General features: G+C 35.7%; 1 protein-coding gene across 2 annotated transcripts in view; it reads right to left on the bottom strand.

Annotated features, from left to right (window-relative positions):
• Positions 1-248: 248 nt before the first annotated feature.
• The window catches only part of LOC145277702 (uncharacterized), a 53,040-nt gene continuing 31,276 nt past the window's right edge, over positions 249-22,012 (bottom strand). For both annotated transcript variants that reach the window (XM_080129396.1, XM_080129397.1), the window contains exons 7-10: positions 17,198-18,620; positions 14,597-14,825; positions 8,255-8,332; positions 249-1,425 (exon numbers count right to left, since the gene is read on the bottom strand). In XM_080129396.1, the coding sequence (XP_079985522.1) occupies positions 1,221-1,425; positions 8,255-8,332; positions 14,597-14,825; positions 17,198-18,620 (1,935 nt within the window). In that variant the 3' untranslated portion in view covers positions 249-1,220. The remainder of the gene's footprint in view (positions 1,426-8,254; positions 8,333-14,596; positions 14,826-17,197; positions 18,621-22,012) is intronic.

Genomic DNA, 22,012 nt, shown 5'->3' with positions numbered 1-22,012 from the left:
ATTAGTGAAAATGTTACACGTTATTGTCTCAAATAATAAAAAGAACAAGATATAAAAAAAAATTAAATGATTTTTTATGAAAATATTTACATCTTAAACATGGTTTACAAAAGCATTTCACCTATTTTTCAAAGTTTATATATATATATATATCTTTTTTAAATATACACATGTAATACATTTGTTCTCATTTTCACATTTATACAGAAAGAAAAAAAAAAAAAAAAAAGACTTTGTTAATAAATAAAATAGTTTTAAAATCTAAAATATTCTTTATTTACAAAAATTTCATAACAAAAATTTCATATAACAATTCATCTGGTCCAGTGTTTTTATATACGTTTTATTCCTGGTTCAAAATTTTTTTAAATCAAAACTCAGGAGCGAACTAGTGATTTGAAATGAGGGTGGGTGGGGGAGGGGGAAGGGACAATATTTTCATGTTATAAAAATTAAGTAGAAATCTACTCAAATGTATGAAAGAAATGAGGGACATTAAAATCCAGTTTAAAATATTTACATTTCATTTAAATTATGAATAATTTTAGTTTGGATCCAGAAAAAGACTCCTCATGAATTTAAAAACATGAATTGTGGTTAAAAAAAAAAAATGCTGGAAATTGGTAATATTTTTTAGTTATATTACAATTCAAAATTAAAATTGTAAAAAGAGAGGGGGAGGAGGGGGGGGAAGCATGTACCCCACCATATTTTACTCAATTCTTAAGAACACATTAAGAATATTTTGAAACAATTCATTTTTTTTATTTTGAGGCTAAAAGTTGCATAAAAAGAAAAGTAAATCCGAAAGGATAAAAAATTTTCTATGAAAGTCAAAAGTTTTCAAAACAATTTCATTTGAAAAAAAATTATTTTTTTTTTTAGTAAATCTAATATATTGCTAGGAAAAAAAATATATAGAGATAGATAACACCTTTCACCTACATTAAAAAAATATGTTTCAGAAATATTATCTAAAAATGTTTTAAACCTATGTATAGTTCCTACCTTATATTCATTGAATTAGACAATTTTTTATAAGAAAAAAAAAGTCTAATTCAATGAATACCAATAAGAAACTCAAGATTATAGGTCAGATTAAAAATTTTCGTCTTTAAAAGAACAGAGTCTATGAACAAAAATAATTGACATTTCACAAACCGGCATTTATTTTGTTTTTTCTTTTTATGGGAAATGAAGAGATTTTGTTAAAGTGACTGTTAGTTTAAAAAGAAAATATCCTGTAAAACTTGGTCTTCAAACTTCAATTCATTTGGAGAGAAATTAGTATTTCGGTTCTGCTCTGAAAAATCTTTAACCCTCAATGAATTCTGGGGTGTGGTGCAAGGCTCTGGATTTTGGTTATCTTCTTCAGGCTTCAGTTCAATTGAGTCAATTAAATCAATTAAGGACATTGAAGATTGCCTAAAATTAGATCAATAAATAGAAATTATCAAAGAGGTGATACAGATAGACATTTCTGGTGCTAGTGGCTATAACTTGTCAAACAAAAAAAACAAAAAAACAACAACAAAAAAAAAATTTTGTTACTAGAATTTATACCAGCTTGTGACAAACAATATGTACACTGCAAAATCAGAGTGCTCTTATTTTATTTTTCCTTTTCCCCTCTCTAAACTTGGTCTAGTTACAGAGATAAAGCTGTCCCTCAAACAAAAATCACCTCTTTATCTGTTAGGTTTCAACCTAAAAAGAAAGAGTTACTTTCCTTGAACCAAAGATATAGTTATTGCATTTGAGTAGAGCAGCGTCGACCATGACAGTTTAAGAGGTAAACAAAATTATGCCCAATCACTTTAATCACTGCCCAAGACTTTTGGCCTCTACATTATCATTTAATGTGCAAGTTGTTAAATAAATGTGTTAATGGTTATACTTTATCTGTTGATCATGTTTTGTGTGGTTATGTACCCCGTTTTCCTCCTCCAACAATGTTCAGTGAATTCGGCTGTCTGGGTTTTTTTTTTTTTTTTTTTTTACATAGACGTCACCACTTATCAAGGCCGATAGGCCACTCAAGGATAAGGGTTAAAGAGTGTAGAGTAGTCAAAAGGACAATATAGTAATGAAAGTTCGGTAAATTTGTTAACCTAAGTGGAACGGCTCATCAGAAACTTGTTCACGTTGGACTTGAAGACAACCATATTATAGAAAGCTGGAAAGCAGGAAAACGGAAGACAATTCCACAGGCGTGCAGTTCTAAGGAAGAAACTTTGATCATGGAATCTATGTTTAGGTTTAGGTACAGATAAAGAGTGGGGAAAATTATTGATAATGTTTTCAGCTAGTCTAGTGTTTCTTGTGAAAGTTTGGCAAGGGGGGACCATAGATTGAAGCTCAGTCGAACACTTTCCATGAAAATAACGATAAAGCAGAGACAAACTCGCAACATCTCTTCTGTATTACAGAGGTTGCAGCGAAGAGAAAAGGACATCTCCCACCAAGCCCCGAAGTCTATTTTGAACTCTATCAAGGCAGGACAAGTCTTTTCTAGCAGCTCCTGCCCATATGTGGCAACAGTACTCCATCCTTGGACATATCTGGCTCTTATATAGATAGAGAATTGCATCAGCAGTGAGATATCTACTGGATCGATAGAAGGATCCGACCATTTTTCCAGCGGCCTTGGCAACAGATTTGATGTACGTATTCCATTTAAGATCAGGAGTAAAGGTCAAGCCCAGAAGCCTGTCAAAACTTGAGGCCTCCCCAAGACGAGAGCCATTCATTTCAATTGATGCCAGATGGGGATCAGAACGTTGATGATGTAAAGATAGAAGCTTGGTTTTAGATGCATTAAAAGTAACTAGTTAGTTGCTCTGTGGTCACTCCAGTGAAGACCCTGGACATTAAAAGGTCCTGTCCATTGAATCACCACTTTCACCACGTTACGAAAGATTGAAAGGGCAAATCATTCAGCACTAGTCACTAAAATCTGTACCGTTGGGGAATAAAGGGCAATAAGAAAAAAGAATAACACTTTGATGACATTTTGGATAAAATAATTATTCGTTGAAAAATTGCACACTGATTCTTCACAAGTCTCTGCTTAATCTCTTGATATTCGTGTCTGGACAGCACTATTTGGTCTCTCATAGATGTGAAGTCCAGTGGAAAGAGTAGAGGGAGTTCTGTAAGCTCACTTATGCGTTAAATTATATTGATAATTAGCAGAGGATAGTTCACCACCCCCAACTTGATAATACATTAGCATTCTAACTTATCATTCACTAATTCTATGTGACGATTCACCCTTTTGACACTGGAATAGTCAACGGATCTACAACACGCCCTTTCTTTGCTTCCTTTCCATCTATTTTCTATTTCCCCCTGCTACTATGACAGAGGCAGTCCCCGAAATATGGTTCCTTAATTTGCATTAACATAACCATTCTTTGTTAACTTGTTATCAAATTGAATCATGACAGGGATCCGGGTAATTCACTTACCAATCCCATCTTATCTACGACGAGGCATATGGTCCCCTCACTTTGACAAGCAATTCTTACCACTTAACTCACTTTCAGAAAAAATCATCAATGGCATCTTGTTTTCAAAATCGGCCAAGGATTTAACACCCTGGTTACAATAACAATAATAATAAAAAGCAGATAGCCAAATTTTCTGAGATGTCAAGACCACCCTTCTTAAAGAAGATTAACATAGCTGAACAAAGGGCTATTATTATGGTTATCAATATTAGCCAATTTTTCTTTCATAAATTCTCGAAAAGTGAATTTATTATCAAATCGATATTTCTCTTCAAGAATAATGAAAAAGAAATTAAAGAAAAAGGCCTCCTTGAGGAAGAAACAGGATTTTGTTATCAATTCCAGTTTTTATGACTTCTACAAGCATTTAACACAGTTCCAACTTATTCTTTCCTTCCTTTCTTTTTCTGTTCTTTTCTCTTTTCCATCTTTGGAATTTTGATGTTTGTATCTGTGGCATATCAAACCTTTTTTTAACACGTCAACATTGCCACAGTTATTAAACAGATAACACATATAATCAGACATAACATTATCCCTTCATCTTGAGTGAGAAATGTGAACAAATCAAATCACGAAAGAGTAGAGTGTTCTGAAAGATGGAGGTCTTAGTATAATTGTGAACTATTACAAAGGTATGGAAGGAAATCACAGTAGAGGTAATTACAGAGGCTTAAAGTTGATTGATCAAGTCCTAAGACAGGTTGCGAGAATAATTGAATAGTAAACAAGTCAGATAAGCATGGATAAAAAGCAATTTGTTTTATGTTTAAATAAAGTATCACTGGTGCTAATATTTATCTGTAGACAAATGCAAAAAGAACCCATATTTTTCTTTTGTGGATCCGAACAAACTTTCTGATAGAGTGCTAAGAGAGGTCTGATGGGCTTTGCATGAACTACAGGCAAATGAGTAGTTAGTGAAGATCATTTAAGCGATGTACAGAAATACTCAAAAGTTATGTTAGAATTGACAGAAGATTTAACGATAACTTAAATGTTAAAGTGAGAGTACATCAGTGTTCTGTAATAAGTTTTGCTTTTCATTGGTGTCTTAGAAGGATTGTACAGGGAGTTTTGTACGGGTTGTCCAGAATATATTCTCTATGCTGATGATTTTGTACTTGCCTGCGAAACAATAGAAAACCTATTTTTCAAGTTAAAGACTTGGAAAAATGCTTTGGACAATAAACGTCTAGAAAGTGAATGTTAGCAAAACCAAAGTGATAGTCAGTGGTTGTAGTGTTAGAACGCCCCCCCCCATCCTCCCCAAGAGGAAAGTCCCTTTGCTCAGAGAGTTTTCTTTTTTTTTGTGGTAATTATAATTATTGGTTACACAAAAATGCAGTAGAATTACTGGTAAGTCGAGAAAGGATAACCAAATGGTGTACAAGAAATATAAGACGAAGGAGAACATGGATATGAAAAAGATATATATGGACTAGCAGCGGTACCTGGTGTTGCCCGGATATGGAAAGGTGTGTGCGTGTGTGTGAGGGGTTAAAACAACAGTAGGCAGCCACTGTGGAGCGAGGTGTTAAAAAAAAAAAAAATGGTAGTAAGCAGGCAGGCTTGAACTCGTGACACGGAGGCTGACATCTTACTGATGCTCCATGATGTGACCAGAAGTCAAAAGCGTTCAAATGAAGTGAAATCAACGCCACCGATACGATGATTTTCAAAAATGGCTCAAAAAAAAAAAAAAATCGACCTCTCCTTGTACAAAATTACTCAGTTTAGGGTAAAGGAATTAATTTTGGCAAATTTTTCGATATTTGTCATCCAAAGGGTCATGGTTTAAAACGATACCGGTTTCCTCAGGTTCTATCGCCTCTGTCAAAGGTTTTTGCAAGATATACAAACACACGCATACACTTTGCTCATTTTATATGTTTTATTTTTTTTTATTACTGTTTTATCTGTTTGGCTACATGTTTCAGATGTTGGACCATGTTTATGATCTAACAGCCCTGTTAGATCATAAACATGGTCCAACATCTGAAACATATGTAACCAAAGAGATAAAACGGTAATAAAAAAATAAAATACATATTTGCTCTGCAATAGTATTGAGCACTCTCTTCAGGTTTTTACTAATTACCAGTTTTACCATATATATATATATATATATATATATATATATATAATAATTTTTTTTTTTACTATAATAATTAAATACCTACAGACACTAATGTTTCATCCTTTCGGGATTCTTCAGTGCAGGGTGTCACGATTACTACCAGTCGAACGATTCGAACCCCGCGACACGAGACATCTCTGGCTCGATTAGCGGAGGCCGTATCCATTCGGCTACCATTAATCATGTGAAATAGCGTTGAATTTTAAACATTTTAATTTAAATGTTCATTACGTCAGACAGACAGTGATCAAATCGTTATACGATGATCTACGCATAAGAGCTAAATTGACCGACTTTTTAATTCAACAGAAAGTGCTCAACGATAAGAAACGTATTTCTTAAAGGGGCTGTCATAATTATTTTTTTTTATTTATTTTTTTTTTTTTTTACTATAATAATTAAATACCTACAGACACTAGTGTTTCATCCTTTCGGGATTCTTCAGTGCAGGGTCGGGGTACCCGGCTTTGCCTGGGTATTTGGAGGTGTAAAAGAAAAAGAAAAGTTCTGGTAGGTAGCCTCGAACCAGAACCTTTGAGGTCAATGGCCTGATAATTTACCACCACGCTACACGGACAACTGAAAACAGGTGAAATTAAAGCATTAAAAAATCAAATGATTAAAAAGTGACGTGACAGGTGCGTAACTTCACACCATAGGAGAATGAAATGCACTTAACTTTATCTGCAAGCCAGTTTCTACGTATGTTGTTTGTTTCCCTACCAAGATGTTAGGGAAAACCAACTCCCCATAAAAAGGGGAGTGAGCAATTGTCTGATATAAGGGATTTTCCCCACATTGATCAAACCTCGTTGCTTTCTGGACGTCCTGAGCATGAGTGCCAGGGAGACTCATTTTGCTATGGGTTCAGTTTCACATATACAGAAAAGCCAAATAAACATGTGGAGACTAAGAAATACTGTGAAAATAGCGTGTAAAAGTCACCCAAATAAAAGATACACACCACCCACTTTCGTAAATCTTAAATATTATAATCTAAGTAGCATATAACAGCCCCCCCCCCCAAAAAAAGGCTTTTGCCAGACATACACAAAAAATGCACACACACACTAACATGCATTTTGCCTTTTATATATATATATATATATATATACATATACATACTAGCGGGGGGTGCCTAGCGTTGCCCGGGTGTTTGTAGGTGGCTGGGGTAGATGAAAACAAAAATAAAAAAAAATTTTCGTAGGTAGGTAGGATCGAACCAGAAACCTTGAAGTGAAGGTAGAAAATAAAGTGTGAAAAAAAACCTGACACGTTACCAACTCAGCCAGCAAGGGAAAGTAACAGAAAAACGTTTGAATTTAAGGATTAAAATAGAAATCCCGCAGTTACCTTTTACTGCAAGGCAGATTTTGGGATTTGTTTACCCAACTTTGGCTGGTTTTGTTTCCCCAAGATGTTTGGGAGGGGGGGGGCGAGCTCTCATAAAAAGGAGATTGTCCAAATTGAATAGCAATTGTCTGATATAAGAGGTTTCACCCGCATTGATCAAAAGCTCATTGCTTTCTGGACGTTCCCGGCATGAAAGCCGAGGAACCATTACCATTTCAACTTAGTTTCACTTTATTTATACGAAAAAGCCGAACCAATACAAGAGGGGCAGAAATAGCAAGAATTTCGTAAAAGGCGATGTAAATAAATCTAGATGCGACACGCGTTCGCAAATCCTAGATATTACGATCTAGACGATATATAAACAGTTCTAAGAAATAATGATATATAATATCATACGATGATAATGATGCAAGTAACTGATCGCACAAGGTGCAGCTTCTGCTTTGAGTATGTGTAGGTTAGATTTGTTAGAGTCTAATTAATATAATACATTATCTTCAGTAAGGTCACAGTTCCATGTTTTCTCTTATAACTGTTGGTTGATGTTTGTTCAGTTTGTTGTTTGGGAATATATGCTATAATGCTTGCCATTTTATTTTCACATTTTGTACACGAAAGTTTAAAAGTTATTGTCATTTTAATTGTTTCTTTTACAAATATTTCAATCCTTTCATTTCCTCTAATGCCTATACAGCTTAGAAGTCAAACCAGAATCATAACTACTGGTGTTTTTAAAATATATTTGTATATAAAAGTATATCGAAGTTTAATAGTGGTCATTATCATCTTAGTCACCTCTTATGAGACTATGTAATCATATTTATTGCTTTTCTTTTATAAAGTTGATCTAGCTCATCACTCCACTCCTCTCAATGATGCATTAATTATAGGGGATATAAAAAAAAGAAGAAAAACTAAGGAAGTTTCCAGAGCATTATTGAAATCATTCTACAGGATGGAGTAAACGGATTAATAGACTCCATTCTTGCCGACTTGCTTGATAGTTTGGAAATGTGTAATGTCAACTTTGTTAGAATAGGCAACACACTCGTGTTAACATTCAAGAAAAGAGGTCTTCACTAAGGCAGGAGGGGAAGGTGTAAAAAGTAAAATGAGGGGAAAATAGATAAAGAGAAAAAGATGAGAAATGCATATACTTTTCAGTTTGGTTTGTTTAAAAAAAAAAAAAAAAAAAAAGAACAAGAAAACATCTGTTTTAAAATTATTCAATTACTGGAAAACTTACTTGGAAGTGAAACTGCAGTTAGATTGTACACTACAGCACTCATCAGCTATGGTTGGAAAGTCTTCAACTTCATGGGAACTAATAAAATAAAAAGGAAAATAGTTTCTAGTAATAGAACAAAACAGTACTTTAAAACTTACTTATTCTTCACATAAGGAATCTGTCATGCACATAGAACAAAACAGTACTTTAAAACTTACTTATTCTTCACATAAGGAATCTGTCATGCACATTCATGAAACAGTTGACAAACAGATAAAAATCTGATGACCTCCCCATGTACCAAATTTTCAATTTTGACCCTTTAGCAGCCTGTTTTTTCCAGACACAAACTCTATTAAAAAGTTTTCCACGGGTTTGAATACCCTATATACCAAAAGTCTGTAGGATAAAATTTCATTGACTATTTAGGTTGAGAAATGTCCTCTCACACACACATTTTCACTTTTATAGATATATAGATTTATGTGACTGAAAGATGTAATTAGATAATTCCTATTTCAGTTATGGGTGCTAGTGCACTTACTGATCCATGCTATTTTTTAAATTATATTTCCAAGTTTAAAGTTTAATATGTTTTTTTTTATTCAATTGTAAGGTTAAAGGTCAGAATAGGTACAAAACACCCTCCCCATGTTAAGAATGGCTTTTTAAATAATAAGATTATTTCAGCACAAATCAATAAGTGCACTAGTACCCAGTTATGTAAATTATTTAGATCTGAAAGAAAACGCACTCATCCTGAATTATTTTGTTTTTTCACTAATGACAAAGACGTTCCTTATTCGCATAAACAGCAACAGTCATTTTCTTTTTTTTCACAAAAACACATGCAAATGATGTGGCATCTAAAAACAATCTCTCAAGCAAAAATCTGTCTCCTTGTATTCTGCCATTTTAAACTCCCAAAACTTGTATTCTGCCATTTTAAACTCCCAAAACTCTAAACTTGTATAACAACTTTAACCTTATATCTAAATGGATCTAAGTTTGCATATCACCGTTTCCTTATAATAAGCATATGTTAACCTTATTTACTTATTTCTATGTTTCTCCGCTACAACAACCAAGTAGAAATATGCCTCGTCAACAGTTGTTTCTTTCTATTGTCAAAACAATGAAGACAGTAACATTATATAGAGCAAAATAAAATTACATTTTTGTCTGGGTGTAAATCAACAGTAATAATGGAGACTCAACTATAGCAATATACTCCTCTAGCAAACGACGAAGCATCTCCAATGACAAAGAACCATCAAACATAAGTTTTAACCAGAAAACAAAAAAAACAGCATGAAACAAAAGTTTATAACAAAACTTGTACAGGGTGTTCAAAAAGTGACTGAAGAGTTTTGAACTTATCATCTTTTTGTAATTTTAACACAATCTGACTAAGATATTGGGAAATTTAAAAAAAAATGCAAAATTCAAACAATCTTTATGAAAAATAATGTCTTTTAAATTTAAATGTTCCCGATCTTAAGCTTCACATATTATCTCTTGCTATGGCAATGTCAAATGGCGACCATGTTTCCCAGACTTGACTAACCTTGACTTTTTCTTGTGGATATATCTTAAAGAAAGAGTCTATGTTAACAAACCCTAAAACCCTGCAGTAATTGAAGGAAAACATAAGAAACGCAATATGGGAGTTAAATCGCAATCCAGAGATTCTGCAATCTGTCATGAATAATGTTTTGGAAAAAGCATGAATATATGAAGCTGAAAATGGACAACATTTAAAAGACGTTACTTTTCATAAATAAAGATGGTTTGAATTTTGGAATTATTTTTTTTTTTTTAATTTCTCAATGTCTTAGTCAGATTGTGTTAAAATTACAGAAAGATATCAAAAATAAAAGAATCTATTTAAGTTCAAAACTCCTCATTGACTTTTTGGACACAATCTATAATATAAATCTCACCTGTCTGTTTTAATGTATATTTTCCTAAAACTTTCGACAAATATCGAAAAATTAGCTAAAAACATTAATTCATTCATCTTCAACTGGGCACCTTTCTACAGGGACGGGGTCGCTTTTTTCTACAATATTTTTAAAAGTCATCCCCTCTTTTTGGTTGACTAGCCTTAATTTAAACCTTCGCTTTGTGGTGATTGTTACTTCTTGACAGAAGACCATCTTTCCCTTGCTTTATTGTTGATTATTCATTCATTTTCATGTACTTTTGAAATATTGTTAGTTTTTTTTTTATTTATATATATATATATATATATATATATATATATATATATACACGCACATTTATACAAACATACATATATACATGTGGAGATGTGATCAAGATGCATCAATTTCTATCTACTGTGGGAATGAAGGTGGCTCTTCAGACCAGCCCTGCTCTTATACAGTCTGTTGCAATGGTCACACTTAAGCTGAGATTGAGGGATGCCAACTGGTGCTGCTCTACTGTGGACGTTCATGTGACGCTTCAGGCCTCCACTCGATTTACAGACCACAGAGCAAACAGAACATCTGTGCCCCGCAGTGTTTTCCCCATCAAAGAAAGATTGATCTCCATGTGATCGCTTACGGCTAGCTAGGCCAGCTCCGGATAAAGTCATTTTACCGCATAAATCACATGTGGTTCTGCACAAAAGCCTCCGACAGACCTGATAGATCTGACAGATTTTTCTTTGGATATCACGCTTCTTTTTTGCATGCTCATATTTTTTCTTCTCAAAGGTATCACAGCCATGATAGACCAAGGAGCGACACTTTTTATGATCATTTGAAGCACTTTCCCAACTCAACACAATTCCAAGAGCTTTAAGATTATCTTTGATGTTATCCCTAAAGCGTTTCCTAGGTTTATGTTGTGGACGCTTTCCTTGTGTAATTTCACCATAGAACAGGTGCTTGGGCAATCTCTCGTCGTCCATCCTTGTCAGATGTCCAGCCCACCTCATCTGGTTGCATATAATCAACTTCTCGATACAAGGTACGTCATCTCGTATGAGAACATCGATATCAGGTATGAAAGAGCTCCACCTGATGCCCAGAATGTGACTTTTATGTGTCTACTATAAGTTGTCCAGGCCTCAGAAGCGTAAAGCAAGGATGATAAAATACAAGATTGATAGACACTGATCTTTGTATGAAGAGTTATACCCCTGTCAGACCACACTCGCTTCTCTAAACCACCAAAAGCCTTAGTGGCACACTGTATTCTGTAGTTGATTCAGCATCCAGGGTTCCATCTCTGGCAAGAGTACTACCCAAATACACAAATGTGTCAACCACGGCAAGTCTCTGGTTGTTGACAAAAATATTTGGTTCCACATACAAACCACCGGGTGGATGTGTAAACATGACCTTAGTCTTCTTAAGGCTAATAGTAAGCCTAAAAGACATACAGGCCCCTGAAAACTACCCTGTATATCCCTCTCACTATGGGCTACAAGATCGGCATCATCCGCATAAAGCAATTCACGAACCAGGTGCTGAAAGGTCCTTGTAGAAGCATGAAAACGATGAAGATTAAAGACCTTACCTGTGGTTCTGAAACGCAAACAAACCGCCAGAAAACATTCCCTAAAGGCATAGGAAAGCATAGTTGCAAAATAAATAGAAAAAGTTAGGTGCTGGGATATCACCCTGCTTCACACCATTGTCAACCGAAATGGGTTCTGATAGGCATCCATTGAAGTTCAGACGAGTCTTTATATTAGTGTGGAGCTCCCTGAGTAATCATAGAAATTGAGGTGGGCATCCCAACTTCCCCAGAATTATCCATAGGGCATTTCTGTTCACTGTATCAAAAGCCTTAGTCAAATCAACAAAAACCTGATAAAGCGGAACACGGTGTTCAGTATATTTCTCCTGCAACTGCCGAGAAGAGAAGATCATGTCCGTGGTTCCTCTACCCGGATGAAAGCCACTTTGGCTTTCTGGAATGACGGATGGACAAATATACTTTAACAATCTATTGAGTAGAACTCTGGAAAATACTTTGCCAACTGCTTCCAATAAACTTATCCCACGATAACTTCCACAGTCGGTCCTGAACCCCTTTCCCTTGTACAGTGATATAAGAATTGCATCAACCCAATCCTGATGAACGGGAACACCCTTCCAGACATCATCGATAAGATGAAGAATTTCATGAACAAGCTAATCACCCCCATGTAAGAGGACTTCCACAGGAATACCATCAAGCCCTGGAGCCCTCCCAATGTTCACTTCCTTTATTGCATCTCTAATTTCATTCTCAGATGAGAACTCAGACATTTCATGGATAAGCTTCTGTTGTGATAAAAATTCATTGATGACGTCCTCATCAACATTAGAGGGGTTGTCAAAGATCAGAATAATGCTCATCCAACGAAGGAGAATCTTGTTAGAATCCTTTATAAGGGCAATTCCATCACTTGAGAGTAGGGGAGATGTAGATAGTGTTTGAAGACCAAAAGCTTTTTTAAGCAAATGGTACATGCGTTTGAAGTCTTTACGATCAAAAGCCATCTGGATTTGGTTGGCAAGTTTAGCCCACCACTGATTCTTCATTTGGCGGAATCGCTTTTGGAGAAGACTCTTGCTTGCTTTAAGTGAATGTTGGACAGATTCTCGACCTCCATGAGAGGCAGACAACATTTTATGATGCAAATCACTTTTAGCACTTAAGAGTTGAGTAATTTCAGAATCATCATCAAACCAATCCTGATGTTTAGATTTGCGGAAGCCAAGAACATCTGCACTTATTTCATAGAGTGTATTTTTAAAATGCGCCCATGACCCATCAAAATCAGTAGAATTAACAACAGATCCAAGCTTTTCACGTACACTTGGATCATCCAGCTTGGACACATCAACCTGCCTGGGAATCTTAACACCACCCGACCTACATTTCCTCCTTATACAGATTTTTAACTTCCCACGTACCAAAAAGTGATCTGTGCCACATTCAGCTCCACGCATAACACGCACACTACAGACGTCCTGCAGATCTGCCTTCCTGGAAATAATGTAATCAATCAAGTGACCTTGTTTTGAACGAGGATGGGTCCAAGTAAACCTATGGACCTCCTTGTGGCTGAAGAAAGTGTTATAGATAGCAAAGCCAAACTGAGTGCATAGATGGAGAAGATGCAGACCATTACTGTTGACTTTACCTACACCAAACCGGCCGAGTGAGTCCCAGGTGTGATGATCCTTGCCAACCCTTGCATTTAAATCACCCATGAGTAAGATCTCAGATAAAGGAATAGAGGAAATGGTACGACTGAGATCTCGGTAAAACGCTGTGATGGTGTCTTCATCATGACCCATGGTAGGGGCATACACAGATAAAATTGTCATATACCTACTGTGTGCAAGAGGGAAACGCATCATCATAATTCTGTCACTTACACAGATTGGCTGTTCAATCCTCTTCACCAAATCAGAACACACTACAAAGCCAATTCCACCTTCTCGTCTTAGCCCCGATGGTTTTCCTTTCCAAAAAAGTGTATCCCAAGCCCACTTCCACCAACTGATCCTCACCACTCAATCGTGTTTCAGACAATGCCGCAATGTCTATGATGTACCTAGCGAGCTCTCTTGCAACAATAGCTGTCCTACGCTTAGGCCTTTCACTATTCAGAACATCTAGCAAAGTTCTCACATTCCCCATAGCAACAGTTAGGTTATTCCTCTCCTGATAAAATTTTGATTTTCCTTGTTTATTATTTTTCTTCAACTTTATCTTGTTTCACCTGCATATATAGAGCAGCCGCCAACCGCAGGAAGCCGACCAGCTAATAAAAGGGTAGACAATTTATAGGCCACCTATATAGGCACCCTACCACTGGTTGCACTGTGACAAACTGAAATAGTGAGGTGGCAGAGTGTGCATGTTTTATTATCACAAAGTTTTAACCTCTCCAGCAGCTGGACATATACATAAGCAAACAAACATGCATATATATATATATATATATATATATATATAATCTCCCTAAGGCAGTAGGTATACCCGCATACCCGATGATATGAACGCCTCTGTCTTGCATAGTTCCAGGTCACCCTTGGGCAAGGTGTAGTACCTATTAGTCTCCCTCTCAAGTTCTGGAGGGTTACTATATTGTGAGAACTAGGGATATATATATATATATATATATACACACACACACATACATACATACATACATACATGAATTGGATTGATAAATGTGAAACTGCATAGCTGGTTCCATCATTATATCTTAAGTTGCACCAGTTTGAGTATCTGTCACACCTTTGCATTGATTTGCTGTTTATAAATTTAAATTCATATATACACATTAAACAATGCTTTAAGCAAATTACTTTAACCTATTAAGAAAACTTGTGTTTTACTTACTTGTATGTTTGTGGTGGAGTCAATGGTGATGTGGGCATCAGTGGTTGTAGTAGTTGTGGATCAGTTTTGTTTGTTTCAAGGATTGGTTCACTCTTTGAGAGTTTTTCTAAACTATTTAAAGGTAAATTGTTTGTAATGAGTGAAACACCATCTAACCCTTGGATGATGTTAGTTTTAGATTTAATCTGCGAATCAACTCTCACTCCTTCACAGCCTTCCCTAGGGTAACCTGTATGAACGAAAAAAAAAAAAAAGAAAAGTATTTAACAAAAATGATTGCTTTGCATTTATTTTGCCATATACAAAAAAGATACTTCCCACTATCGAAAGAAATTAACCAAAATGATTAAAAAAATAGACTTGTTTTACAACTTCCATTTTTTTTATTTCTTTAACCTCTGCCAAGTCAGAGTTTATGTTTTTATTAATGTTTGCATACATACAGCTTAGTGACCAACTGTCACCAAACTTGGCCAAAATATAGGTCATTCTCTAACTTGGAATTTGTTTAATTTGATGATATCTAGGTAAAAGGTCATTGTTAAGGTCAGAAAAAAAAAAAGAAAAAACAGTGAAAATCATATTTGCTGACAACTTCAGTTCTGTTCACTGTAGAGATTCATACTCAACCTATATTGTAGCCAATAGAGTCCCATATCTTATATAACTTTGATTTAGAAAAGTTAGGCCATGGTCGAAATTGACAAAATTTCAATTTCCAATTTTTTTTTCCAAAATTTAATGGTCAATAAGTGTAACCATCATGCAAAATTTCAACCTAATCAGATAAATAATTTTTTTCAATCTTTCCATGGCACAACTTTGGAAATACTTCACTTTGGCACATTTTTACATTGTTAGGTGGAAGTATGAAATCTTACAACTCATGTTCTTGTTTTAAATATAAAAAGATAAAAGTAATGGTGATTACTGTAATTTAAAACAAACAGGTATATATTTTCTGCTTATATATAAAAAGCACTGTGTGTGTGTGTGTGAGAGAGATTTTCCTTTTTTTTAAAATTTCACACAAATGTATTTTCTTTATCTTGAAGTGTTCTAAGATGGTTTTGTATTAAAATAAGTCAACCTAATTTCAACCTAATCAGATAAATAATTTTTTTCAATCTTTCCATGGCACAACTTTGGAAATACTTCACTTTGGCACATTTTTACATTGTTAGGTGGAAGTATGAAATCTTACAACTCATGTTCTTGTTTTAAATATAAAAAGATAAAAGTAATGGTGATTACTGTAATTTAAAACAAACAGGTATATATTTTCTGCTTATATATAAAAAGCACTGTGTGTGTGTGTGTGAGAGAGATTTTCCTTTTTTTTAAAATTTCACACAAATGTATTTTCTTTATCTTGAAGTGTTCTAAGATGGTTTTGTATTAAAATAAGTCCAATAAATATTGAAAATCGAAAAAAAATCCCATTAAAGAAAGAGCAGTCTGATTTTGACCAAAGTTAACACTTTTATACAACCAAACACCAAAGTGCATTTGAAAAGTTTTATCACCGCACAAGCAGAAGGACCTAGTGTATAAAATCAACAGTAGGTTCTTTCATAAGATAGGGATGCATTTGAAATGAGTGTTTCTGTTTAGAGTACAATTGAAGTATGATACTTGAATTTTACATTTTAAACTTTAAGTCAATATACAAAAATTTCATAAAATCAATGGTAGGTTCTCTACAGTGCAATGTATTGTGCAATAATGCATTGTGCAAATGTATTGTGCAATGAAATTTAATCAACGCAAAACAAAACATAGAATGCAATGTCACAACAGGTCAAAACAAAATGGGCGAAAGAATGAAGTCAGCAAGTTAACCAATGTCTTTCTTTTTCTTTTCTTATATAAAGTAATATTTAGTCAACCGAAAACAAATGTCTGAAGATTTTAGTTTGGCTATTCATGAGAGTGGACAGATTCGGAATAAAAAAAGGTGGGAATTAATAATCACAGAGAACTTATCTCTTAGAAAAGAAATAATTCGAATGAGATGAAATATCCCTGGAAATAAAATATTCAAGATATCAAGATAGCATACCAACTATTCCAAGTTCTTTGTCCTCCATCTCTCTATCTTAAAAAAGGAAGAACGAATGTGGGGAGAGTAAGGGGATAAAGAAATATGTGACGTGATGGGGGCATGAAGGGGCTCTGTTTGTCTGTCATTTCTGCTACATTTAAAATGTGGGCATCTGAGCTTTTTTGCTTTTTCCTGATCGAATAAAAATCTAATCAAGAAATGGAGTGGGAGTGGGGGTCTTATTATCATGCATTTTAGCTGACTCTTGTACCGGCATCAACACTCAATCGTGCTTGTGCATATCTCTTTAGGTATCCTTATTCTTTCATGTTTTCTCTATACTAAACACATAATTTATAATTCTCTCTTTAAATATTGCTAATTCTGTTTCATATCACCATCGCCAAAAGGACCATATGAAATCACTCTCTAACACACATTGATAGAGGATAGAATTGTCACTTAAAGACTAATAGTTTAAAAAATTAAAAATCGAGTTTTAAAATTAAAAAAAATTTTTTTAATTCAAAGTTTTTTCTAATAAAAAACAAACTTACTCATTGACGATGACTTTTCAACAGACTGATTCAAATCTGGCCTCTTTAAAAGAGCTAAGAGACGATGTTGCTCCTCTTCTAAAAGAGCCCTTTGTTGTAGGAGAAACTGGCGTCGTTCCTGATTACTCATTGAATGAAAGCAATCTGTGTCTGGTGTGCCTGGGACCTTGATTCCTTTACCACCATGGACAGATCTAGTAGGTGACACAGAGTTTGACAAATCCTTGTCAAAGTTTGCAAACGACACTTTACTGACTGTAGCACTACCTGTATCTTGTACGGCAGCCGGAGGAGCCGAATGCAGCGCTGTTCGATGCCGTGTAAAGTCTGTTGGCAAACTCTGTACAGAAGAAGAAAAACTCAATTTTCTAACATAGCTATAATCAGTGTCACTTTGGGCAGTTTCAAATTTTAATGGAGCACAAACATCTGCACTCTCATTTTTCTTTGATTGGAAACAAGCTGGCAAACTCTGGACAGAACCGCTTGGACTTTGAAAACCGCAAGATTGGTTGTTAGCAGTATTCTGAGACACAAAGGAAGCATTGGAGCGCAGCTCAGAACTTCTTCGAGTACTGGACATAATTGGATCCTGAAGTGGTCCAAGAGAGAGACGTGTTTTGGATTTGTTTGCAAAAGTGGCATTCTTAGGAGGGAAAGAAACATTCGGCGACAACATCTTGTCAGTGCTCCAATATCCTCGCTTGTTAGACTCTGGAGTATGCTCCGAATTTGCAAATACAGAATTATGTGGACTTGCAGAGTTATTGGAACAAATGGACAATGATGTGGGAGATCTTTGGTAATGACGTGGAAATTCTGAGATGCCCTCAATGTCTGAATTGCTCCTATCGCAAGGACGTATTTTATCATATGGAATTGGTGCTGAAGGACTGGTCTTGAAAATAGATGTAGCTGGTTTTAAGTTTGGTCTTATGGTTTCTGGTATAAGTGGCCGCAGTTGAGACATTGGTGACCCATCACCAAGCTGACGATCGGAGAAATGAGGTGAAGTTTGTGGAGATAGCCGGCTGACAACTTCGTTAGCTCTTGGAAGAAGGTAATTGGAATTTAACTTTGGATGCTGAGTGCGATACGAGCTGTCTGGTGGAAAACTGGAAGGGGATAGACTGCGACGTTGTCGATGAGTACGCTGATGGTTATCACAAGTTGCAGAAACTAAGCTGTCTGGTCGGGGATAACGAGGAGAGAGACTTCGACGCTGACGAGAACGCGCAGGAGGGTGGAGACTGTTTTGATATAGAGGTGAAGGGGAAAGACTGCGGCAGACAGAGTTTCTTGGTTGTAAATTTTCACCCAAATGAGTGCTGTTACCCAGTGGCTGTGCCCTTGGCAATGATCTTGGAGGTAGTGCTGATGGCAAAGAATGATTTTGACGTTTTGCTCTGTGACTTGTATTTTCCTAAAACACAAAAAAAAATAAATAAATAATCAATTACAAAAGAAGGGATGTTTAAACAATAAAAGAATATTATGGCATATCAAAACTTTGGTACTAATCTAAGACCACATCGGCATCTTCTGGCAGTTTACAGAAAGCAGGCACACACTGCCAGATGATAAATTCAAAATGCCGAAAACAAAACTTTAACATAAGAGAAGTCTTACTATAAGTTTAATTACATGAAAAAAATTTTTTTTTCAGCAAAGCATATGACAAAATAAGTTTTGTTTAAAATGAAAACTACAAACAAAAGCAATTTTTTTTCAAGGCAACAGAAAAGAAAATGATCAAATGTCATATTTTTACTATTAACGAACATATTGTCTGCTGAAAACTGATTGTCGATTGGCTAATCACCTGGTTTTTTCTGGCTGCTTTTCCAGCATCTTACTGTAAATAGCCAGAAGATATTGATGCAAAAATGGGTCAGGTTCTGGATAAGTACCAACACTTTTATGGTAATTTAATTTACTTTATTTATATTTATTATTTTTATGGTAATTTACTTTAATTTATTTAATTTAATTGATTATTGAAACAATACTTATTGGACACAATTTGCTGTTGATTAATAGCTTCGCCCAATGTTGGTATTTAATTGAACATGGTATGCAATAGAACCACTGATGCATATTTAGCAGCAGCAGTTGTATGACATGTATGCAAATAACCAAGCCAGTGCACAACTGACATCACAGCAGAGGAAGAGAAGAAAATCAGAGAGAAAAACGGACACACATAGACAAGTGAGGCAAAACCATGTGTGCAGTGACAGCGAAGGCATCACCTGGTGAGAATACCAACAGGAGATGGACGTGTGGCCAGATGGTGGCAAAAGAAACTTTTAAAGCACATGTTCAACACAGCAAGGTTTTGTCAAGTACATGGCCAACCAACAGATTTTTAAAACAAGATGCAATGCATTATTTTGGAAAGTGCCATAATGGGCAGTCAACGATTCCCCAACTATCAAACAATCATGAGGTAGCTTGTACAGCAACCAACAAGGCTACTCTACTTGCCAGTCGGTTTGCCTCAAACTCCATACTGCACCCGGCACACCACTCCCTCCCCGACTTTCCTTTGTGGACAGACACCACACTAGACGATTTGAAAATCACCCTTTCTACATCGTATCATAAAAAACCTAGACACCTCAAAAGCATGTGGACCTGATCTCATCCTGTGCTATTAAAAAAAATGTTCTGCTGAGGTTGCTCCAGTTCTCTCCAAACTTTACAAGAAATGCCTTAATGAATCTTCCTTTCTCGACTGCTGGAAAACCACTTCTGTGGTACCAGTCTTCGATTACTGGTGAAAGAACTGACCCATTAAATTATCGCCCCATTAGCCTCCGCTTTTCGCCAAAATATTGAGTCCTTAGTAAATCAAGCCCTAGTCCAACACCTAACAGCTGCTAAACTCTCTACCCACAAACAATACGGATTTACGCAAGCTCATTCAACAGCAGATATCTTAACTGTAGTCTCTGAACGTATACACCGTTCACTAGACAAAAAAGGGGAAGGTAGAGCGGTAGGCCTTGATATATCTAAGGCTTTTGACAGGGTATGGCACAATGGTCTTCTAAGGAAAATTAGATCATATGGTATCACTGGAAGAATACATAATGTAATTAAATCCTTAAGTAAGAGAAAAATCCAAGTTGTCCTCGACGGTCGTACATCTAAATCATATGATATAAATGCGGGAGTATCTCAGAGGTCTATCCTTGGACCTTTATTATTCCTGGTATTCATAAATGACCTCCCTGAGAAAACTGTTTCAGAGATGGGTATATTTGTCAATGACACCACTCTCTATAACAGGCATGAGAGGAAAACAAATTAATATCTAAGGACATGGCAGAAACACTAGATGACCTCCAATCTGTAGTGGAATGGGGACAAAAATGGATGGTCACATTCAATGCTGCCAAGACTAAGCTTGTTTCCTTCAATAACTACAAAAAACTTTCTCTACCACCAATAGCAATGGCCAAAAATACATTACCTGAAAGTACTTCTTTTAAACTCCTCGGCCTAACGTTTACAGGGAACATGAACTGGAATAGATACATTGAGAGCATTGCCAAGGCTGATGCAAAGAAGGTGGGCTCTCTCTACCATGCTAGAAAATTACTTACGCCTGAAAGTATCCTGTACCACTATAAGGTCACCATTCGCCCATGTATGGAGTACTGTTGTCACATTTGGGCTGGTGTATCTGCTGCTTGTCTCACTCCTGGACAGGGTTCAAAAGAGTCGCCAACCTAATAGATCCTGAACTGTCATCTAGGCCTCTGTCCCATTGATGAAATGTTGCATCCCTCTGTCTGTTTTACAAATACTTTAATGGTGAATGCTCTGACGAACTACAAGCACTTGTATCTCCTCAACGTGACTACCCCCCCGACAAACCCGACAAGCAACTAAGTTCCACCCCTTTACAGTAGAGATCCCTAGATGTAAGAAAACTTTTTACTCCAATAGTTTCTTCCCTAGAACTGCAAGTCTTTGGAACTCCCTTCCAGGATTCTGCTTTCCCAACTGTACTGATATGCAGAAGTTCAAGTGTAATGTGAACAAACATCTTGCTACTCAACTCCCTTCATAGTGCCACTGCAAATTATGCCCCCAATAGTAACCCCCTACTTCAAAGTGGCACTGTGCCTCGTTCGGGGTGAAAATTGATGCCTTTAATGGTGTGTGTCCTGATTTCTACTAACATGTTTGTATACTTGCTTTTCCACTATGCCATGAATCGATTTTACATATATATATAATTTTACTGTAATGTCCCAATTGTATTTAAATTGCAACAATACTGCTGATGAATGTATCAGAAAAGAGAAAGATAATTGGGAAACACTAACAAGCAAAAAGTTTTTGAAACAAATAAAATAAAAATTTTGTTTAATTAAAGACAGTTTTTCCTTATTTATTTATTTATTTATTTTTATTAAATCGCAGAGGTTGAGAGATGATATCCAGTTTGTATGCAAGGAATGCAAGACAGTGGACACCGATGAGAACTCGGATGTGAAGAAAGTAAACGTAGATTCCATGAACAAAGCTTCTTAGAACTGTGTATACGTGGAACTCTCTTTCGATTGCCTGCTTTCCAGCTGATTACAATATGGTCGTCAGCAAGTCCAACATAAACAAATTCTTGAGTCATTCCCTTTAAGTAATCCAATTTACCAAATTTACAATTCTAACGATTACTATATTATCCCTTTGACTACTGTACACTCTTTAACCCTTATCCTCGAGTGGCCTCTAGGCCTTGATAAGTGGGGATTCCTTTGTTAAAAAAAAAAAAAAAAAAAAAAAATGGGTAAGAGTAGA

This window comes from Euprymna scolopes, chromosome 6 (assembly GCF_053919585.1).
Source record: "Euprymna scolopes isolate OS-2025 chromosome 6, ASM5391958v1, whole genome shotgun sequence".
Taxonomy (NCBI): domain Eukaryota; kingdom Metazoa; phylum Mollusca; class Cephalopoda; order Sepiida; family Sepiolidae; genus Euprymna; species Euprymna scolopes.
Note: the sequence above shows the minus strand (reverse complement) of the source record. Positions and strands in the feature narration are given on the sequence as shown.